This window comes from Belonocnema kinseyi, chromosome 10 (genome assembly GCF_010883055.1).
Source record: "Belonocnema kinseyi isolate 2016_QV_RU_SX_M_011 chromosome 10, B_treatae_v1, whole genome shotgun sequence".
Taxonomy (NCBI): Eukaryota; Metazoa; Arthropoda; class Insecta; order Hymenoptera; family Cynipidae; genus Belonocnema; species Belonocnema kinseyi.
In genome coordinates this window covers 2,475,766-2,499,392 of record NC_046666.1, presented here as the reverse complement: position 1 = coordinate 2,499,392, position 23,627 = coordinate 2,475,766, and the positions used below count along the sequence as shown (strand labels likewise).

Genomic DNA, 23,627 nt, shown 5'->3' with positions numbered 1-23,627 from the left:
TCAATAGTGAAGGTTCTAGACATTTTTAAACGAAAAATTTCCTTTCCTCTTATTTTCACGGTGGCCTAGGGTGGCCTAAAAAAGGTCAGTCAATTTTAGGGTGATTCAGAACAGTCTGAAAAGAGCAATCAATTATAGGAGTGGCTAGGGTAGTTTAAAGAAGAACGGCTAATTCTAGGGTGGCCTAGGATGGTCTAAAATGACAATACATTTTATGGTGGCCTAAGACACCATAAAAAGGACAACAAATTTTCTGGTGGCCTAAAAAACTTTGGCCATTTTTAAGAGCGGTCTAGGTCTACCTAAATGATATGGTCAGTTTTAGGTTAGCCTGAGTAGGCCTAAAAAGGGGCGTTCAATTTTAGGGTGGCCCAGGAAGACCTAAAAAGGATGATTAATTGTGGGGTGGTCTAGGGTGACCTGTGGACTAAATCTAAATTGAATAGACAAATACAAAAAGACAAAGATGTCTTGAAAAGCGAAATTAAATTACATTTCTTGTTTGTTTCAAGAACCAACTGCAGTGTAAAAATATAAATAAGACGCTCTTCAATTTTCCTCACGAGTACATGAAGTTAGTTGGAAGTTTTGTGAAACACTTAAAGTAATAAACGAGCTGAAAATGAAATTCAAAGTTGGAGGTAAAGTTTGAGCGGAAAAACAATTCCGGACCTGTGAGTCGCATTTAGTCTCTCCACCGATGCTGCGCGTTTAGAGGAACAAGTGTGGGTGTTAGGGTGGAATGCTGGAAGAAAGAGAAAAAGGGCGATACTTATTGATAAGAGAACGGGGTTTAGGGAAAGGGTTAAGGGGAAGGTTTAAGGGTAGGTATTAAGGGAAAGTGGTAAGGGAAAGGGTTACGGGAATGGGAATATGTTAATCAAAAGAGTTAAGAGAAGGGATGGAGGGAATGAAGAAAGTAAGAGAGTTAGAGAAAAAATCAATGGAAACAGTTAAGGGAAGGTGTGCAAGAAAAGAGGTATTTAAAGGTGTTAAGGGAAAAGGTTAAATGAAAGCGTTCATAGAAAAGATCAAGTGAAATAATTCCTTAAAAGGTTAAAGGAATGGGTTACAGTAAAGGAAAATCAAATTTAATATAAAAAAAGAAAAAAGTGATAAGAAAAAGTAAATTGGAAAGAGAGAATTTACCGATATTAATCTAGTTGATGACTGAGAAAATGTAAAAGGGAAAAGGAGTAGAGATAAGGGAAGGGGAATGGAAAATAAAAATGGAAAGAGAGAGAGGGGAAGAAAAGGGAGAGAAAAAGCTAAAAGGGGAGAATGAGGGGGAGGAGAAGGCGGAGGGTTAAATGCAGAGGAAGAGGGAGATGGAATATAAAAAAATAGGAGAGGTTTAGGGAATAAGGAAAAGAGAAAACGAAAGTAGAAGAGAAGGGGAAAGGAAAAAGAAAAAACTGAAAGGGGTAAAGAAAAAAAGCAACGGGAACGTATTACGAAAAAGGGCAAGAGAGACACGGAAAGGGGTACAACCGAAAAGAGGGAAAGGCAGCAAGGAACAAAATAAAGAGGAAGGGAAAGGAAAAGTAATCAGAAAAATTAGTGAGAGAGAAATGGAAAGAAGTACAAGGGTAAAGAATAAAAGGAGTGAAGGGAAAGGATAAGTAGACGGGGAATGAAAGAGGTGGTCTAGAAGGACAGAGTAATAAACGGAATGAAAATGAAATTCACAGTTGGAGTAAAAGTTGGAGTCGGAAACAGAGTTCTGAACCTGAGAGTCGCATGCAGTGTCACCGCAGATGCTGCGAGATAATACGAGTAAGGATGGGTTTTGGTGGTCGCGGTGGAGGGAAGGGAGTGTTGTGTGGAAGGGTGGAAGGCTGCAAAGGAGGAGGAGAAAAAGGGTGGCACTGACCGAATGTTGGTTGGTTGGTTGGTAAAACTGGGCTTGTGCATATTACCGGATATTGGCACTAGCTTCAACCTCAACGCGCCTCGGAGCTGAATATCCGATAATAATAAGTGGCTGCCACTCAAACCACCCTATTTTCTCCCACAACTCCCATACACACTTTAAACCCTCGTCCACCAATCTGCCATGTTTTGCTACAGAGGTATTCATATTTCCCGTCACGCAAGATCGACCCCTGTGGAGTTTTCTCATCCTGGAAATTTTACATGCCTACCTGACAACCTCCTACATGCATTAAATGGATCAAATTTTTTTCTGACTTTCCCATCTTATTAAGTTAAAAAAAATTTATAAATAAATAAATTGTAGGCCATAATTTCATTACTTGATGAAAATTCTTCAAGGGGTACAACTCTCTCATTATATTTTTTGTTTATTTTATTAAGGAATATTTTGCGTTATTCTTGATTAAATAAACAATTTTTTGTTTAAACAATTAAAAATATATAAAGCCAACTTTTTACGGGAATAAGCTAGAAAATCTTCTATTTTCAAGCTACACTGTTAGAAAAAAGTCTCTGAATCAGAGCGATGAGTGAATTTTGTTGCATAATTTTTTAAAAGTTTATGTTGGTCCACAAAATGTGATTTCAAATTTGCGAAAGTTTAACAGATATTGAGGAATTTTGAAACAATTTGAAAATAAATGAAACTTGTGAAGATTGTTTTTGTTTAATTTTGTAAGGTTTCACGGAAATGAAAAAAAATTGTTTTAGGTTCCTAGCAATAATTAAAGTAAATCTTTTATTGCCAAAAATTAATGTCAGGAGATTATTTTAAAACATTTCTAAACATTAAAAAGGATTGCAACAATTATCAAAGTTTTCAAAAAAATTTAAAGGCAATTTTTTTTATTTTACAGAATTTAAAAAAATCAGTAAAAATTTGAATAATTTTTAAAGACAAGAAGATTAGAAATTCTGACAAGATTAAAAGGAATTATTTTCCTAAAATTTGTGTCAACATTTTTAATGATTTTTTATTTTGAAAAATGAACTTTAAAAGAAAATTAAAGAAGACTTTTAAACACATTTAATGATTTCCTAAATTTTCGAAAAAGAGTTTTGAAGGTGTTAAAAGCAAATGTTTTCTGCTTTTAAAATCACGAGATATTTCTTTATAAAATAAAATTAGTTAAATTCATTTTACAATTATTCAAACTTACAATTATTTCACAGTGGAAATCTCATTGTTAACGCTAAATTTTCTAATATTGAGAGGAGTATTTTAAGACATTAAAGGTTTCGTAAAGTTTTCATATATTAAGAATTTTTTAAGTTAAAAATTTAACGATTTTGTTAAAATTTTTTTTTTCAATTATTTTTTCAGTTGAAAATTCATTTTTTTCTAATAGAAAATCATTCTTCTTGTTTGAAAATTGATTTTATGTTTCATCATTTAAAATTTTTATTGAAAATTCGTTTTTTTTAGTTATAAAATAATTGTCTTATACTAAAAATTTAACTGTATCAGTTTTAGTTCAAAATTTTTTTAATTGAAAATTTAACCATTTTGTTGAAAATATGTTGCTTTATTCTTGCTTGAAAATTGACCTTTCTCAGTTAAAAATTAATTATTTTTGAAAGAAAATTATTCTTCTTATTAGAAATTCATCTATTTTAATTAAAAATTAATTTCTTTGGTTGAAAATGGATTTTTTGATAAAACTTCTTTTCTTTTGGTATAAAATTGTTGACTGTGAAACCATACAAAATTCTTAACAAATTGTTACAAGTTTTAGTTATTTTTGAATCGTTTTAAATTGCAAAAATTTTCTACATACTCTTTTACACCCCTTTTAAAATTTTTGCAAAATAATTTAAAAAATTGGTGTTCTTTTTTCAATTTTCTTTCAGAATTCATTTCATTCCATTGTTGGTAAAAAATGTTTTCTTTTTAAATTGAAAATCCAACTATATGTTTAAAAATTTAACTATTCTGTTGTAACTTCGATTTTTTTATTTCAAAATATTTTTCAGTTCAAAATTTATTTTTTACATCGAAAATTAAACTATTTTGCAGAAAATTAAATTTTTTATCTGAAAATGTATATATTCTATTTTTGGTTAAATACTTATTTTCTAGTTTTAATATTCATTTTGAAAGTTGAAAATTTAACGATTTTGTCAAAGTTTTTTTTTAATTATTTTTTTAGTTGTAAATTCATCTTTTTTTAATAGGAAACAATTGTTTTCGTTTAAAAATTGATTTTTTGGTTGATAATTCAACTGTTTTGTTGAAAATTCGATTATTTTAGTTGAACAAATATTTTCTTCTACTGAAAATTGAGCATTCTCAGTTAAAAATTAATCTTTTTTTGTAGAAATGTATTCTTCTTGTTTAAAAATTCATTTCTTTGGTTGAAAATGCATTTTTAAAATGATAATGTAAACGTTTTTCTTTGAAAATTTATCTATTTTGTTAAAAATTCGTTTTTTTTTGTTATTTCAAAATTGATTTACAAAATTTTTAATTTCTATTTTCTGTAGGAAATTATTGGTTTGAAAATTAAATTATTTGTTTGCAAATTCGATTTTCTGCTTGAAAATTTAAATGTTTTTTTGAAACTTCGATTTTTTGGGTTTGATAATTGTTTTTAACTGAAAATGTAACTATTCCATTTTTCCTTGAAACATTATTTTTCAGTTGAAATTCAACTATGTGGTTGCAAATTCATGTATTTTATAGCAATTTCGTCTTTTTTGGAAGAAATAATTTCGTACGTAAATTAATTTCTTTGGTTGAAAATTGGACTATTTTGTTCTAGACTTGATTATTTTTTATTCAAAATTAATTTTTCAATGCAAAATTAATTGTTTCATTTTTTGTTAAAAGTAAATTTTCTTTATTAAAAATTAATTTATCTTATTGAAAATTCCATTTTTTATCTGAAAATTTAACTAGTCCATTTTTGGTTTAATGCTTATTGTGTCAGTTTAAAATTCGTATCTAAAGATAAAAATTGAACATTTTGTTGACATTTTTTTTCTTGAAAAATTATTTTTTTAATTATAAATTTATCTTCTAACTTCTTTAGCTCGCACAAGCCTACACAAGTTAACTGCGTGTGCGCGCGAAAAGCAACTTATCGGTGTTAGTTTTCGCACCGTATAGTGTTGATTGTACATATGAGGCATGCCACAGGTGAGACATGCCACAGATGCGACATGCCGCAGATGTGACATGCCGTAGTTGTGACATACCGCGAATGAGACATGCCACAAATGAGACATGTCACAGGCGAGACATGTCACGGGTGAGACATGCCACAGGTGAGACATAGCACAGATGCGACATGCTGCAGTTGTGATATACCACACATGATACATGTCACAAGTGAGACATGCCACAGGTGAGACATGCCATAAGTGCTGCATGATACAGGTGTGACATGCCGAAGTTGTGACATACCGCTAATGAGACATGCCGCAGGTCTGACTTGCCGCATGTGACATGATAAGGACCCCCTTTTTTGAACAGCTAATAAATAATCGAAGTTAACGAAAATAATTTATTATAACTTATAACAATATTATTTTTAAATGGCGATAGAAAATCGCCTTTTTCAATTTCTCAACAGCATTTTAAATTTATACTTAGAGCGAGGAAATAATTATTGAAAGGTAACAAGCACAGTTATTTAAACAATTTATTGTATATAACAATATTTTCTTAGAGTAGATGTAGAAAATCGTAGTCTATTCAAAACACTAACCATTTTTTCAACTTTTTGTTTAGAAAGAGGTAATAATTAATCAAAGTGAACAAAAATAAGTTTTCTAAATAATTTATTATTATTTATAACAATATTCGCTTTAAATAGAAGCAGAAAGTCGCGTTATTTAAAATTTTCAGCATTATATTAAATTCTCAGTTAGAACGAGAAACTAGTTAATGAAAGTTAACAAACACAATTGTTTTAACCTTTCATTTACAATAAGATAATAATTAATCATGGTTCAGAAACCTAATTTAATAAACAATTTATTATTATTTATAACAATATTATCTTTAAATCATGCTGGAAAGTTACGGATTATTCTAAAATTATCAAACTTTTTTAACTTTTCACTTGTAATAAGGTAATATTTTTTTCAATTAACAAAACTAATTGGTTAAACAATTTTTTATTACAATAAACAATATTTTCTCAGAACAATCCTAGAAAGTTACAGTTTTTTCTCAAAGTTTTACCTTTTTCTCACCTTTCAACTCAAAAGAAAGTAATAATTAATCAATGTTAACAAACATATTTTTTTAAACTAATTTATTATTATTCATAACATTTTCACATAGTATTGTCAGAAAGTTCTTATATTTTCAGAAATTAAGCACTTTTTCTCAAATGTTCATTAAAATGGATGTAATATTTAAAGCAAATTAACAAAAATAATTATTTGAACGATTTATTATAATATATAACAACAATAATTTATAATGTTAGAAAATTACGGATATTTTCAAAATTTCCAAGTTTTGGCTCACTTTTCAGTTGGAATAAGAAAAAAATTAATTAATGTTAAAAATGATAAATTTTAAAGCAATTTATTATTATTTATAATAATATTCCTTCAGAGTAACGCTAGAAAGTTGTAATTTTTCTGTAATTTGAACCTTTTTTTTTCTTGTGACTTATAGTAATATGATAATAAATCTAATTATCAAACAATATTTTTTAAAGAATTTATTATTATTTATAACAATATTATATCATAATATGCTAAAAACCTTTTCCTTATGATAAATCAAAGTTAACCAAAATAATTGTTTAAATAATTTATTATTATTTACCTCAATTTCCTCTTAGACTAATGGTATTAAGTCGTGGCTTTTTCTTTATTTTTCAGCTTGATTTCAAGTTTCAAAGAAATTAGTTAAATAAATTTACAAAAATAATTCATTCAACAAATTATTATTTATAACAATTGTTTCTAGAGTAATCCTAGAAGGTTGTGGTAATTCACAATATTTCTAACCCTTTTTCAACTTTTTACCTAAAGTTACGTATTAAATAAACAAAGTTAACAAAACATTTTTTTTAACAATTTGTTGTTAATCATAAAAATACTCCCTTCGAATTCTGCTAAAAACTTAGAGAAATGCTAGAAAGTTGAGTTTTTTTTTTATTTTTCAAACGTTTCGTCGAAAGTTTAATCAGAGCGTAAAAATAAATAGTCAAATTTAACAAACATAATAAATTAAACAATCTATTATTATTGATAACAATATTTTCTAAGAATAAAGCTAGGAATTTGTAAGTTTTTCTCTGAAATTTCCAAGTTTGTTTTTAACTTTTCACCTTAAGTGAATATAGTAATTATTCAAAATTGTCAAAAGTTATTTTTAAACAATTTAATATTGTTTTTTCTCTCAGGGTGATGCTAAGAACTTGCAGTTGTTTTCTATAATTTGCAAAAATGCAAATTTGGACATTAATAAAGTATTTAATTAAATTATTGATTATTTAATTTTAATCAAGCACGAATTGAAATTCCATTTACGATTCCATCAAGAACTGTAAATAATAAATTGATAAAGGAGGAAATGTAAAAAAAATTAATGAGAAAGTCGAGTGGTGAGTTAAGGCCACAGCAATACAATTCCTGTAGAAGTATAATCTGCCGGAAGAAAAAAAAAGAGTTATAGCAATAAGAAATAGAACTGAGGAGATATAACGAAAAATACACGAAGCGGAGGGAAGCTTCTGTTGAATAAATGGGTGACAGCTCTGTTTTCATATTTTTTTCGAATTTAAAACCGTCCGGCTCATTCTTTTTCTTTCTGCTAGGCTGAATAGTTAGTGCACACGCGTTTAAAACACTCAACAAAACACGTTCATTCTTCGTAACAATGAAAAAAAAATTAATAAAAAAAAGTTTATGTATCTGCCAGCAAATGGACATACTCTCCATAATATTAATAACTAAAAATTAAAATTTTCATGTATCTGCTTCATATTTTCTAATTAAAAATATCGTTATAAATAGTTTGAAATTATTTTTTCTGAGATTTTTTTCGAAAACATCTTTAATATAAAGGAAAAAGGAGAAAAAAATTTTAATAAGAAAAAAAGAGGGAGATGGGTAAAGGTTCAGGAAAAAGGTTAAGGGCAGGGATTAAGGGGAATGATAAAGAGAAAAGGGGAAAGGGGAATGGGTGAGGAAGAGGGTTAAGGGAAAGGGTTAACGAGAAAGGTCAAGGGAAAGAGTTAGGAAAAAGGGTGAAGGGAAAGAGAAAGGTTTAGGAGATGTGTTCAGTATAAGGGTTAGCTGGTAAGGGTTAAGGTGAAGGGAAGATAAAAAGGAAAGAGTTAGGGGAAAATGTAAACGGAAACGTTTGAGGGTTGAGAATTGAGTTAAGAGTTAAGGTGAAGAGATAAGGGGAAATGTCAGAGAGAAGAGTGAAGTAGAAGGGATACGTGAAACAGGAAAGAGAAAGATTAAGGGAAAGGGATAAGTTTAAGGGACATGGTTGAAGATTAATGGATTAATGGTTAATGAGAAGAGGTAATAGGTAAGATTCAAGGGGAGGAGTTAGAAGAAAGGATAAGAGAAAGGAAAAGAAGAAAGGAATAGAAGAAAGATTAAGGGGGAGGGTTAAGGAGGAAAGTTTAAGGGGAATTAGTATGGGTTGGGGTATGGGGAGGGGTATTTAACCATCTCAACCCACTCATCCCTCTTTGTGCTGGGCGTTTATTTATTTTTATTTTTAAGAAAGAAAAATATTGTAGTTCTCAAATTACAATGTTTTTTTGACAAACTCTACTTAATGGACCCTCTTAATGTTTACATAGAATATTTTGGGAAAGAGGGTTCGGCTCAAGATAAATAAGATTGTGAGGTTCTCGATACAAGTTTATGTTTTCTTCACGATCATTTGTCTTGGATATGTTTCAGTGTGAAATCTGAGGGATCGAGAGGGCGAAAAGGAGGAAAAATGAGGTGGACGTGACGTCACAATGACATGATGAAGAGCCTGGTGGGGATCATGTGGATAGTGTTGGTGCTCATATCAGGTATGCGATCGATTTATTTTATAAAAAAATGTTGTTTAATTTTCAAATTGAATAGAGCTCTATTTTTTATTTTTCTGATACAAAAAACATTGAAATTCCTTCTCTTTTTGCAACAAATTTAATTATTGGGTTGAAAATTCATGTATTTTGTTAAAAACTTATTTTTTTAGTGAAAAATTAATCTTGTTGGATTAAAATTCGTTTTTTTTTTTCGTGAAAAAATTAAACTATTTTTTTTTAAATTGTTTTTTTTTCAGAATTAATTAATTTCTTAACTAAAAATGTAACTATTTTTTGTTAAATTATTTTTCATTGATAAAAAAGCTACTATTTTCTTAGGAAATGTGTGTTTTTAGTAGAAATGTGATCTTCTTGGTAGAAAATTTATCTGGTTCGTCGATCATTTAACTATTTAATCATTTTACATTTTATTAAAATTTGTTTTAATTATTTAAAAATCACTTTTTTATTAAAAATTATATTTTGCTATTTATGGTTCACAATTTATTTTTCTGGGTTAAAATTTTTACTTTTTTATTAAAAACTTATTTGTCTACTTGAAAATTCATGTTTTTTGGTTAAAAATTCATCAATTTTGTTATAAATTTGTCTTTTTGGGTAATAAATACTGCTTTTTGGTTGAAAATTTTTCTCGTAAATTCAAAGTTGAAAGCTGTTAATTTATTTAAAGTAAAAAAATTGTTATCAGCACAAAATTCGTCTTTTTTGGTAGAAATTTAATATTCATGCTCAAAAACTTATCTTTTTGGTTGCAAATTTAACTATTGTGTTACAATTGATCTCTGTGCTTCAAATAATCAACTTTTTGATTTAAAGTTCATTTTTCTGGTTACAATTTTTTTTAGTTGAAAAATTATTTTTTCCGTTGGAAATTCAACTATTTCGTTAAAAATTCATTTTGAAAGAGCTCGATATTTCATTTTCTATCAACATAGAATTACTCAACTTTGAAGATATTTTTATTGAGATATTAAAAGATTAATGGGTTTAGTAGTATTGGTCGACGCATCGTCAGCCAGGTCAAGACGAAGTAGTACAAGTTGGATTATAGTCAGTAGGGTGACCACTCATCAACTAAATATTTTTTAATCAATTTTTACCCTCCCCTATTTATACCTTTATTTAAAATAATCAAAATTCTTTTTAGGGTTTTGTAGTCCCGGACAGAAATCCTTATAGTTTTTGTCGGGTATCCTTCCATCTGTCGTACTTTTTTCTTAGAAGTGAAAGTTGTAGAAGTGAGGGAAAAGAAAATTAGAAGAGTAGAGAAAATGAGGGAGTAGGAAGTAGGGGAAATTTAGGTAAGCTTTTAGGAAAAATTAGGAGATAGGAAATAGAACAAGTTAGGGGGAATGAGGAGAGAGGATGTAGTGGAAATGGAAGAAGAAGGGGAATTTAGGTGAAGTTAGAGGGTTAGAAGGAGCGTAAGAAAATGTAGGAAAGAGAAGTAGGGGAAATATGTGGATTAGGGAAAATAAGGGAAAGGGAAGTGGAGGAAATGAGGGGTGGGTTAGTAAAGGAAAATGAGGAGACAGGTTGTAGAGGAAGTGAGAGGAAATTAGTGGGTGGGAAGTAGGTGACGTGGGGGAGAAATTCGAGGAAAGCAAATAAGGGGAAAGAAAGACAAGTAGGAAAAATAAAGTAAAATGGGAAGAGAAGTGATTTGAAATTATGGGAGTTTAGGGGAAGTGATAAGAATAGTGGTCCGAGGAAGTAAGGTTAGCTAAGGAAGTGAGGAGAAGAGGAAGTATAGATGGAAGAAATTGGGGAGGCTAGTGAAACCGAAGGTTAAAGTGTGGCGAGAATAAGTAGGGCTGTTGGGAAGAGGGGAAATTTGGCCTTTTGGTTTGAAAATTCACATCTTTTGGTAGAAGTTCGATCTTTTTTGGTTATAAATGGACCTTTCCTGGTTTCAACTTCTGCCTTAAATATCCATGCTATAAATTAAAGATTTATGATTTTAGTTGAAAATTAATTTCTCAGGTTGAAAATTGAACCTTTTTGTTGAAAAATCGTGTTTTTGGGGAAAAAAATAATTTTTTAACTAAAAATTTAAATGTTATATTTTCAGACTATAAATTTAGTTCTAAGATAATTATTTTTAGTTGAAATACAACACTTTCGTTAAAAATTCAATTATTTGGTTAAAAATGAACTACAGTGAGAACCTTTAATAGCCCTCCCTTCTATAGCCCTTCCAAGAATTGACGCCGCGCCGTACGTATTTCACGTATTTCGTTCATTATTTTTGTAAAAAACTATTTTTTTTTTAGTAGAAAATTATTCTTCATCGTTGAAAATTGGTGCTTTCGGTTGAAAATTCCACTACTTTGATGAAACTTGATTTAATTATTTGAAAATTATTGTTTTAATTAAAATTTTTACTATTTCATTTAAGGTTCAAAACTTATCATGTTTAGTTAAATACTTAACTTTTTTTTGTAAAAAATTCATTTGTTCGGTTCAAAATTTGTGGTTAAAAATTCGACTACTTTGTTTAAAACTCATATTTCTTGATTTAATACAACTGTTTCTGATTGTAAATTAAAATATTTTTGATACATTATCAACTATTACACTTTTCGTTGAGAATTCATTTTTGATAGAAAATTCTATTACTTGGTTGAAAGACAAATTAATTTGCCAAAAGATATTTTTTGTTGACAAAGATTCATCATTTTAATTAAAAACCGATTTTTTGTTAAAAATCCATTTTTTTGGTTTGAAAATTCAACTGTTTGGTTAAAGATATTCTTTTTTGTTAAAATCATGATTTGAGATGGATCAATATTTCAAAATTTTTTTCAAAAGTCTTAGGAAAGAAGTTTGAAAAACTTTCAAAAAGATTTTTAAAAATTTCAGCTATGTTAAATCAAAATTTCAACAAAAAATATAGTTTTTTTTAGTTGAAATTTTATGTATTTCGTCCCAAATTCCTTTTTTTTTGTTGAAAATTAATTGTTTTCACTTAGTTATTTAGTTAAATATGTATGTATCTTGTTGAAAAATTGTCTTTTTTGGTAAAAAAATTTATCTCTCTGTTTAAAATTTATGTATTTTGTTGAAACTTCTTTTTCTTTCTTAAAAATAATTTTTCTGTCTTCAAATTGATCTTTTTTAGTTAAAAATTATTAGCAATATCTGGAAGTTGTAATACATGTAGATTTATTATTAATTTTGTTGTTTTTGTGAAAATTTATCTTCCGATTATCGTAAGTGAGGAATAAATCCTTACACAATTTCGTATAACTAATGTCGCTAAAAATCTTTACAAAAATTTAGAAATAAAAATATTTTCCTTGCATTATTATTATTGATAACCTACGTCTAAAGTTTTTTTTTGTATCTGAAAGAAAAACTTTCAACGGGTAAAAAAAAATAAAAAGTGTCATCCAAAAGTATGTACCATCATTTTTTCTGTTAAGCTATTATTTATCAACAAAGATAAACAAATAAATCTGTGTACCTTGCATCCGAAATATTATTTTTATCAAAATACTAGCCTTGGAGAAGGATACTTTCGAAAAGGAAGTTCGATATAATGAATTGAGGAATTTCCGGTGAATTTAATTTGCCATCGAATTACTTAATATAGGAGAGTATCGGATGCTCGGCATTCCTCAATATCTTAGCTTAGACGTTTTATAGCCATTAATTGAAACTGCAGGCAGTAGATATCCAACGTGTCTTGCGAGTGGAATCACCTCGGGGGTCTATTTCCGGCTTCTCCAAGATCAACTGTCGATAGTCGTTTCCTCTCAGCGAGATAAACATCTCCGGGGACCTTTTCAGATACCTCCTCACAGTCACAAATTTAGCTCTTCTTCGCCTTTCTGTGGTCCATGGTTCCTTACTTTTAGCTTTCGTGAGTCAATATCGTTTCTGTTATCACCTCAATTATTCACACTTACCCTACTCTCCCTCTCGATACCTACCCGCACATACCTCCACATCTATTTCTCACCCCTCATCTCACCCTCCCCCAGTCATTCCCCTCTTCCCCGCATCCACTCCCTAATTATCCGTGCCTCTCCCGTCCCCACTTTTCTTCTATAATCATCTCATCCCTCTTCGTATCTCGTCTTTCCCTTCTCACCACTCTTCATCTACTCTTCAAACCCTTCCTATCATCCTTTCCTCTGTCTTGGCACACATTGCCTCGATATATTTTTCGCTCCACTTTTCATTCACTGCCCTCTCACTTCTCTCTTTCTCCTTCTTAGTCCCATCACTTTCCTCTTTCCTCATATTTATCATCATCGATTGACCCTTCTCCTCTTCTTTCATTCACCTCTGCTTCTTTTACTCTTGTAGTGTCCTCTTTTTATTCTTACTCTCCCTTTTCGAGACATTCCTTCTTCAGTAATCGCTATCCTCACTCATCATCTTTAACCCCTCTCAGATCTACTTCAACACTTATTCCCGACCCCTTATTTCATTCTCGCTTAATCAATCCCTACTTCCCCACATCCACTTCCTCATAACCAATGCCTCCCGTCCTCATACTTCTTCTCCAACCATCTCAACCTTCTTCGTCTTTCGACCTCTTTTTCAGACCACTCTTCATCCCATCCTTAAATACCTTCTGCCATTCATTCCTCTTTCTTCTCACACATTCTCTTTATAGCATCTCTCTCTACTCTCCATTCCCTGTACTACCCACACCCTCTTTCTCCTTCTCCATCTCTCCACCTCCCCTCATCCTACATCACCATCGCTAAAAACTTCTAGTTCTCTTATTTTATTCCTCTCTTCTTCTTTTTCTCATATTACGTCCTCCCCTCATCCTCACTATACATTTTAGATACCTCCATTCTTTTCTTATTAACCTCCGTAATCGCGCTTTCCATCCCCAGTCATACCTTAATACTTATTTTCGACCCCTAATCTCACCCTCAACCACTTGATCCACCCTTCTTCAGTCCCTCATCACATGTTTATCACCCCGTCTGCGTCCACATCTCCTTCTATAAACCTATCATCCCGCTTTGCCTGTGGTCTTCATCTTCTCAACTTCTCTCAATCCTCACCATATACACCTTGCATCATCTATTTCCCTCGCTTCCCTTCTCAATATATCTTCTTTATATCATTCCTGCCTCATTTTCTACTCTCCATTTCATGCCCTCTATCACATATTTCCCCGTTCCTTCTCTCCACCTCTCCTACACTTTTAGGTAAACTACTTTAGCATTTCCCAGCCTCTCTTCTCTTACTCTTCTATTCCTATACCCTATTTTTCCTAATATCCCATTTTCTTTTAGTCTCATTCTCCTTCTCCTACACTTCTCCTCTTTAATCATTTCCTTCCTCATGACTCACCCTATGCAACCCTTCCCTCACCTTCTCCATATTTACTTCCTTATCACCTATCCTTATCCCCGTTTCATCGAAACCCCACCTACCCTGTCATTTCTCTTCGCATCTCCCCCCCTCTTCCCTGTCCACTTCACCTTACCCTCTCTTCATCCTCCTGCATACACTTTTTACCATCTCTCCCACTCTCTTCTCACAAAGCTCCTTTGCATCACCCTTTTTTCAGACTCCATAAACATACCTTTCCCAGTCCCTTTATTCTTCCACTCTTTCCCTTCCATCTCTTCCCTAATCCATTTCCCTCCTGTGCAAAGTATGGCGGACGGATATCCGACCAAAATAATACCAATATTATTAAAAACATTTTCTAAGGAAGGCTAGGCAAATTTTAATTGTCTTTTTATATTGAAAAATTAATTTAAAAGAGAATTGATCAATTTTTCATATCTTTTCGAAAGATTTAGGTTAAAAAGCTAGGTTACAAACATATTTTAAAAATTTGTAGAATAAATTCGAGTGAGCTCAAGAAATATTTTGAATGATTTCAATAGGATAAAAATTTTTCTCAAAATTTCTGAGTAAATTTTAAATATTGTTTTATTTAGAAAATAAATCCTTAGAATTTTTTTTAAATATTCCGCGAGATTTCTTAAATTTTTTAGAAATCTGGAAGCTGATTAAACAAATTTTTTTAATTGAAAGAAATTTTCAATAAATTTAGGAGAAATTTAAAGCATTTTAAAATACATTTTAGAAATGATTCAAGTCTGCTTGAAAGATATTTGAAAATTTTAGATATTTCGAGCAGATTATAAATATTTCAAAGATTTTAGAAATTTTACCAAATTTATCAAATATTTTAAAATTAATCCCAAGCATATAATTAAAAATCTTTTTAAATTTTCTGAAGAAACCTATGAAAATGCCACGTATATAAACAAACACAAAAATTAAATAAATAGTTATTCGAAACTTTTATTTTCTCTTAAAAATTAATTTTCCACTCAAATTATAATTCAGTCGAATTTTCTTTTCTTTCTTGAATGATTTATTTTTGGTAGAAATGTTATTTTTTCTGGCTAAAAATGCTTTAAAACTCTTTTAAAAAAATTAATCTGTTTTAGTTGAGAATTCAACTATTTTGATAAAAATTGATCTTTTTGGATTAATTCGAATCTTTATAGTTTAAAATTTTAATATTTTTGAGCTGAAATATCAATAATTAAATTTTTGTTTCAAAATTTCTCCTTGTTTCAAAATTAAACTTATTTCTTTAAACACCTTTTTTTTGCTGATAATTCATTCTCTTGGTTAAAAATTAATGGCTTTCGTTGAAAATGAATTTTTTTTTCATTGAAAATTCAACTATCTTAGGGAAATTAATTTTTTTGAATATTTTTGATTTCTCTTTTTCGTTTTTCCCTCCTCCCTCGTTTTTTATGTTAAAAGTAGAAAATTCGATTCACATAACATCCAGATCTTCATGTCTGTTTTAAAGTCAAAGGAAATTACCACTCTCCTAAACTTAAATTGTAAATAGCTGGATTTTATGTCATTCATTGATGACTTTGAAACGTGATTACTCGTTCAGAAATCGAACGAGAAACTTTTTTATAAACCGATCGGAAAGTTTATAAAATTCCTCGTAAAATGACCCCTGACAAAGATATTTTTGAGCTTTTTAAGATAATGTAGGACATTAAAAGTTTTTTGAAAAATTTAAGAATTTCTCGACTTTTTTCATCTTGACTTTAACTCGTGGTGTGCCCTAGGAAAATTGAGACAAAAATCTGAAATTTAGAATGAACAGTCTCTGAAGTCTCACCTTAAATTTAAGTCCATAAAAGTTGAAAAATATACTTGGGTTCTCGAGATATGACGAAAAATGTCCAAGCGTTTTTGCGTCGGCTTTCAGTCGGCGCAACCAGCGAGGCGGGCTAATCGCCGACTGAAACTCGACGCAAACATGCTTGGACATTTTTAGTCGTATCTCGAGAGCCTGTGAAGACTTTTGCAATTTGTTTGGCTTAAATGAAAGATGAAGATTTCGAAGATCACATCCTGTCAATTACAGTTTTCGACATTTTTAGTCTGACTGAAATCTTATCGTAATTAAAGCCAATGAAACTTCAAAAATCATGACGGATTTCCAAGATATGAGAGAAAATTTCCAAGCGTGCCTGCAAACTGAAAGTCGATTCAGAAATGCTTGGACATTTTTAGTCATATCTCGAGAACCCGTGCATACTTTTTAAGTTTCATCGACTCAAATTAAAGATAAGACTTCCAAGATTTCGTGATATAAATTTTTGATTTTTGTCAAAAATTTTCTAGGATATGCAATAAGTTGAAGTAGATACACAAAATTCGAGAAATTCTTAAGTATTTTGTTTTTACTTTTCGCGTAGATTATTCTGCTTCAGAGATCAAAAATATCTTTATATGGGGGTAATTTGACGCGAGATGTCATAAGCTTTCCATCAGGTTATAAAAAAAATTCTCGCCCCTTTTATGAGCGATTAATCACGTTTCAAAGTCAGCAGTGATTTTTAGTACCACTCGCGTTAGCCCTGAAGATAATTTCCGATAGTACTGTATCTTTGTGTGAATACTGAATATATATATACACACCTTAATGGATTTCAAACAGGTGGACTAGTTCCCATAGAACTCTCTCCAGATTTTCAGAAAAGTGTTTGGGATATTCATGTCCAGTTTCCTTTGGTCCAAAAGCATTAAAATATCGGAATCGTATTAGCATTTCTGTAAGTCATCTTGAAAAACAAAATATTTTGCTTTGTTATCTAATATTTCGAAAATACGAAAAGTGCAACAATATTATTTTTTCAACTAAGAATAATTATAAATTAAATTTTGTTTTCAAAGTGAAACAATATTACTTCTTTCTTATTATATAGTAACAAATACAAGAGTTGGATCGAAAATGGGCTTATTTTTTGTTCTTTAATTAAGAAATTTAAGAGTTGGATCAGGGAAGAAGTTTTGTATCTTTCTTTTAAAAAATTTAAGAGTTGGATCGTGTGAAGGACTTATTTTGTTTCCAATTATAAATTAATTTAAAAATTGGATCCGGAAATAAGTTTTTTAGTTAATTTATTAACAAATTTGAGATTTGGATCGGGAAATGCCTTATTTTTTATTTATTTATAAACAAATTTAAGAGTTGGATCCAGAATGAGCTTATTTTCCCATTATTTATTAACAAATTTAAAATTTGGATCACAAAAGGACTTATTTTTAGTTAGTTTATTATTAATTTTCTAGAGCTCGATCAGAAAAGTGCTTCTTTTCTGTTTATTTAATAACAAATCGAACCGCTGAATCGGGAATTGGCTGATTTTGGGTTGATTTGTAAACAAATTCAAGGGTTGGACGGAGAAACAACATATTTTGTATTTATTTATTAACAAATTTAAGAGTTAGATTAATAACAAGTTTATTTTCTGTTTGTTTATTAACAAATTTAAAATTTGGTTTCGAGAAGCCTTATTTTTTGTTCATTAACTAACAAATTCAAAAGATTGTTTAAGAACTTACGGACTTATTTTTTATTTACTGATAAAAAAAATTCAAGAGATGTCCTGAAATAGCTGTTGTGTATTTATTAACAATTTCAAGAGTTGGATCGAAAAGGGGCTTATTTTCAATTTAATTATTGAAAAATTCAAAAGTTGGATCAGCAACGGGCTTATTTTTTGTTTATTTATTTAAAAACTCAAGGCTTGAATTAGGAAAGAGTTTTTTCTGTTATTTATGAAACAATTCGAGAGTTGGATTTGAAAAAAGGCTTATTTTGTATTTAATTTTTAATAAATTCAAGTTTGGATCATGAAAAGAGTTTTTTCAGTTTATTAAGCATTTAGATACGAAACAGTTTTATTTTTTATTTATCATAAACAAATTCAAGAGTTGTCGTGAAATGGCTTTTTTATATTTATTCTTCAACAATTTCGAAAGTTGAATCAGAAAGGGGCTTATTTTATACTTTATTATTAACAAATTCAAAAGTTGGATCAGGAAGGGCTTATTTTGTGTTTATTTATTAAGAAATTTAAAGGTTGGATTAGGGAAGGAGTTTTTTTCTGTTTATTTATGAAAAAATACAACAATTGGATTGGGTAAAAGGCTTATTTCGTACTTCATTGGAGACTTGGATATGAAACTGACTTATTTTCTATTTTTTTATAAACAAATTTAAGGATTGAAGCTTAAAATTGTATATATTGTGTTTATTTATTAACTAATTGAACTCAAGGCTTGAATTAGAAAAAAAATTTTTCTGTTATTTATGAAACAATTCGAGAGTTGGATTTGAAAAAAGGCTTATTTAAATTCAAAAGTTTCTTCAGGAACGGGCTTATTTAGTGCTTAATTGTAAATAAATTTAAGTTTTGGATCAGGAACGAGTTTTTTCTATTTATTGAAAATTGGTATGAGTAACAAGCTTGTTTTCCGTTTATTTATTAGTAAATTCAAGATTTGGATCAGGACAGAAGTTTTTTGTTTATTTAAAAATTTACGGGTTGGATAAGGGAAGGAGTTTTCTCTGTAATTTATTTAAAAAAATCAAAAGTTGGATTAGGAAAAAGGCTTATTTTTTTATAATTATAAATGAATTCAAGGGTTGGATCAGAAAAGAAGTTTTTTCTGTTTATTGACGATTTGGATAAGCAACAGCCTTATTTTCTGTTTATTTATTATTAAATATAAGAGTTAAAAACCGAATGGACTTATATTTTGTTTATTTATTTAAAAATTCAAGTGTTCGATCCGGAAAGGAGTTTTTTTGTTTATTTATCAACAAAATCAAGATTTCGATCGGGTAAAGGGGATTATTTTGTGTTAGTATTTAAAAATCGTGTACGTTGAAAAGATAACGTTTAAATGTTCGAAAATAGCGAAATAATAAATTTATTTATTCATTTTGTTTATTAAAAATTATGAAGTCTTATCGATTGATAGCCAGGATTCATTGCTAAATGATCGGCTACCAATTCCTCGATGATAAGTAACATTCTTGGTTTATAAATAAATAAGATGATAAAAATTAACTAAACATTGTTATTAATAATAGTAATTGTTAATCGTACTAAAATGTACTTTAAAGTTTATAAATTACTTATTTACATTTAATGACGTTGAAAGATGCAAGTTTTTAGGTGTAAAAACAGCCTAACAGTGCATTTGTTAATTAATTTTATTAAACAATTATTATAAATACCGGCTGTAGATAATTGTTTATAAAATTTTTTTATAAAATAATAAATTATTCAATAAATTTGATCAATTTAATATAAAAACTCTTTTAGTTTATAAATTGTTTAGATATAGTACAAGTAAAGTGACAAATCGCAGCCAATTCCAACAAATCCAATTTCATACATTTACTTGTTTATACAATATTCAATAAATATTTAAACAAGTGCCTGACAACTGTAAGATTTTTGGATAGTTACTATGTAATTTGAAATAAATCTAAATATTTTTCAAAAAACGGTAAACTTCCAAATATTTTGTTCCATTTTTGTTATTAAATAAAAAAATTAAAACTTTCTCAATAACTTGATCCGTAAAATTGATGCAGTATCTTAATAGCTTTTATTTTAAAATAAAGGATCAAATCATATAAAAATTGTGGCGGGAAATTTAAATTCACAAAATGTTGTTTGTCTTAAAGTTAAAACTAAAATTTACAGTAAATAGTTTTAAACTCGTTTCTATCGTTTTTTAAATATTTTTTCCAGGATGCTCAGGGAATCCAGATGCGAAACGACTGTACGACGACCTACTCTCGAATTACAACAAACTTGTGCGACCCGTCGTCAACGTGACAGATGCTCTGACAGTTAAGATAAAGCTCAAGTTGTCCCAGCTCATCGACGTGGTAAGTTTCCGTCCTAAAAGGTAAATTGCTCCTCAAATACTTAAAGATTTTCCCTCTTGATAAAAAAAAATATCTTCAATTTGATAAGAAAAAAACGATCCTGTCCGAATCTATTCAATCTTATCCTATCCTATCCCATTTAGGAATGGGATTTTTTTAAATCCAATTGTATTTTACCAAATCAGATTATATCCGTTTGTATTCGATCCTATCCTGTCATATTCGTTCCTATACTACCCGATCCTATTCATTCCTATCCGATCCTATCCAATTATATCTAACACTAATTTAATACGATCCTATCTGTTTCTATTTAATAATTTCCAATTCTCTTTGCTTATATCCGACATTGCCAGTGTCTATCCGATTCTATCTGATTCTATATTTTTCTGTCTGATCCTATCCAACCCTATTCTACTCGATAATGACCGAAACTAGCCAATCGTGTGCTCTATAGAATTTTAATTATTTTAAAAATATGATTCTATTTCACGATATTCGATTATTGCCGTTCCTATCTGGGCCTATCTAATTGTATCTGATCATATCCGATCCTATCCTATTCTATCTGATTTTATCCGATTCTATATTATTCTATCTGATCCTATCTAACAACATTCGATTCTATACGACCCTCTCCAATCCTATCTGACTCTATACGTTTCTATCTGATCCTATCCAATAATTACCCAATCCTGTGCGGTCCTCTTCGATAATATCTGATCATGTCCTATTATATCTGATCCTATACGATTATATCCAATTCAATTTATTACTACATAATTTAATTAGATGCTATTTGTTTATATTCAATAATATCCAATTCTATTCAATAATACCAGATGTTTTCAAATTTTATCTGATTCTATACGACCCCATCCGATCTTGTCTGATACTACATGTTTCGAAGCCTATCTGATACTGAATGGTCCTATCTGATGCTATCTGATCCAATCCGACTCTTACCGATTTCATCCGATCCTATTTAATTCTATTAGATTCTATCCGAGTATATCTGATTTTATCCAATTTTATCCGATTATATCTGGTCTTGTTAGATTCTATATGATTCTATGCTACCATATCCGATCATGTCTGACTCTATCTATTCTATTATATCCGTTTCTATTCATTCCTGTCGGATCCTATCCAATCCTATCCGGTCCCATCCAGCTATATCTGATTCTATTTAAACGAATCCAATATTACTTTATCCGAACCGATCTCATTCCATTTGATCCCATTCGAATATAGTCAGGCCTAGAAAATTATATAAGATCCTATCTGATTATATCGGATGATATCTGATTAAATTATTTTATATTCAATTCTATTCGATCCTCTTTAATGCTATCAGAACTTATTCTATTTTATCTGGTACTGTTTAACTCTATATGATTATATCTGATAATATCCGACTTTATTGAACACTATCCTATTTAATCCGATCCTATCTACTTTCAATCTGATTCCATTGATTTCTATCTGATCCTATCCGGTCCCATCCAGTTATATCTAATCTTATTCAACCCTATCTTACTGTAGCCAAATCCGTCCGATCCCATTTGACTCCATCCGAGTTTACCAAATTCTATCAAATTCTATCTTATTATATCTGATCCTACATAATTTTATCCGTTTATATTCGATTCTATTTAACAATATTCTTGCTTATTCGATTTTAGCTGTTCTTGTCTGATTGTATTTCATTTGATTCAATAATGTCCGATTTAATCCAATCCTATATGTTTTTTATCCAATAATATACAATCTTTACTAATAATATCCGATTCTATACTGACATATCTGATATTATCTGGTTCCATCCGTTTATATCTGATCCTATCGGGTCCAATACAGTTATACCTGACCCTATCCAACCCTATCCAACCCTATCTTACTCTTTCCAAATCGATCTGATCCTATCCGATCCCATTTGATCCTATCCGATTCTACTATATTCTATGAGATCTTGCCTGATAACATCGGATCCTAACCGATTATATCCTTTTCTATTCGATTCTATTGTATATAATTTCCATCCGAGCCTATTCGATTTTATCCGATCCTTTCTGAATGTATTTGATTCTATCCGATCGTATCCATTTTAATATAATACTATCCGATTTAATCCGATCGTATCTGTTTTAATATAATCGTATCTGATCTTGTCTGATTCTATCTGATTTTATCCTATTCTCTCTGATTCTATATGTTTCTATCTGATCTTATCCGATTCTATCCGTATCTTCCCAATTCTGTCAGGAGCAATCCGGTTCTATCCGATCCTATCGTCGAGGAAGAAAACCGAAATTATAAAAGTTTTAGCCCGGGACTACGAAATCCTAAAAATAGAAAAATAATAAAGTAACCGATAATCATTTTATTTTGTTTCAGAATCTGAAGAATCAGATCATGACGACGAATCTATGGGTTGAACAGGTAAATTACAAGTTTATTTCGACCTTTTAGTTGTAATTCTTTCATTTAAATATTTTTAATCGATTCTTTGCTATTTGATTTTTTTTTTTAAATAGATTTTTGAGCCACCTAATCCAATTTTTAACCATTTTTACCTTGATTTTGTCAAGACTGATAAAGTCCAAAAAATATAATTTTTGAATCAGTTCTCATGTGTCCTACTTTGGAAAAATCGAACATCCCTAAAATTTGTTTAATCCATCTTAATTTCAAGAACTTTTGAATTGACAATAAATTAGCTTTACTGGATGTAACCCCCTATTCGCTTTTTTACAACTACGTTTTTTATGGCCCCAAATACCCTTATTTTTGTGATCGTAAAAAATAAACGTGAGTCGTAAATAGAGAGGAATCAACAATCTCATAATCGGCATTTTTTCTTACACTTTTGGAAAAATAAAATAGAACAAAAATAAATTTTTTTAGAAACTTTCTAGAATTCAAACACTATTATCACTTTAATTTTTAACATAAAAATAGGAATTTTTTACGAAATAGTTAAATCTTCAAAAATTAAAATTCAACCGACAGAACGACTTTTCAACAAGGAGTTGTATTTTCCACCCAAAAAATACGACTTTAAAAAAATAGTTTAAAAAAATTAAACTTTCCACAAAATATTTTTATTTTTAACTGAATAACTGAATTTTTAACAAAATGGTTGAATTTTTAACCCACAAAGGGGGGGGGGGGGTCAATGAGAAAAGTCAAGTTTTCCACAAAATATTAACTTTTTAACCAAAGAGGTCAATCTTCAAAAAAATTATTTTTAATTTAGTAGTTCAACTTTCAACCAAGTAATCAAATTTTCAACGAAAGAAGATGAATTTTTGACGATATAGTTAAGTTTTCAATAAAAAAGATAAATTTTCAACAAATTCAATCTAAATTTAAAAAAAAACAAGAAAAACAAAAAATACGTAAAACAGACGAATTATCTACAAAATAGTTGAATTTTT

General features: G+C 29.7%; 1 protein-coding gene across 1 annotated transcript in view; it reads left to right on the top strand.

Annotated features, from left to right (window-relative positions):
- The window catches only part of LOC117181446 (acetylcholine receptor subunit alpha-like), a 140,263-nt gene that overhangs the window by 67,868 nt on the left and 48,768 nt on the right, over nucleotides 1-23,627 (top strand). The window contains exons 2-4 of the mRNA XM_033374103.1: nucleotides 8,827-8,945; nucleotides 20,048-20,187; nucleotides 22,585-22,629. Coding sequence (XP_033229994.1) covers nucleotides 8,894-8,945; nucleotides 20,048-20,187; nucleotides 22,585-22,629 — 237 coding nt within the window. The 5' untranslated portion in view covers nucleotides 8,827-8,893. The remainder of the gene's footprint in view (nucleotides 1-8,826; nucleotides 8,946-20,047; nucleotides 20,188-22,584; nucleotides 22,630-23,627) is intronic.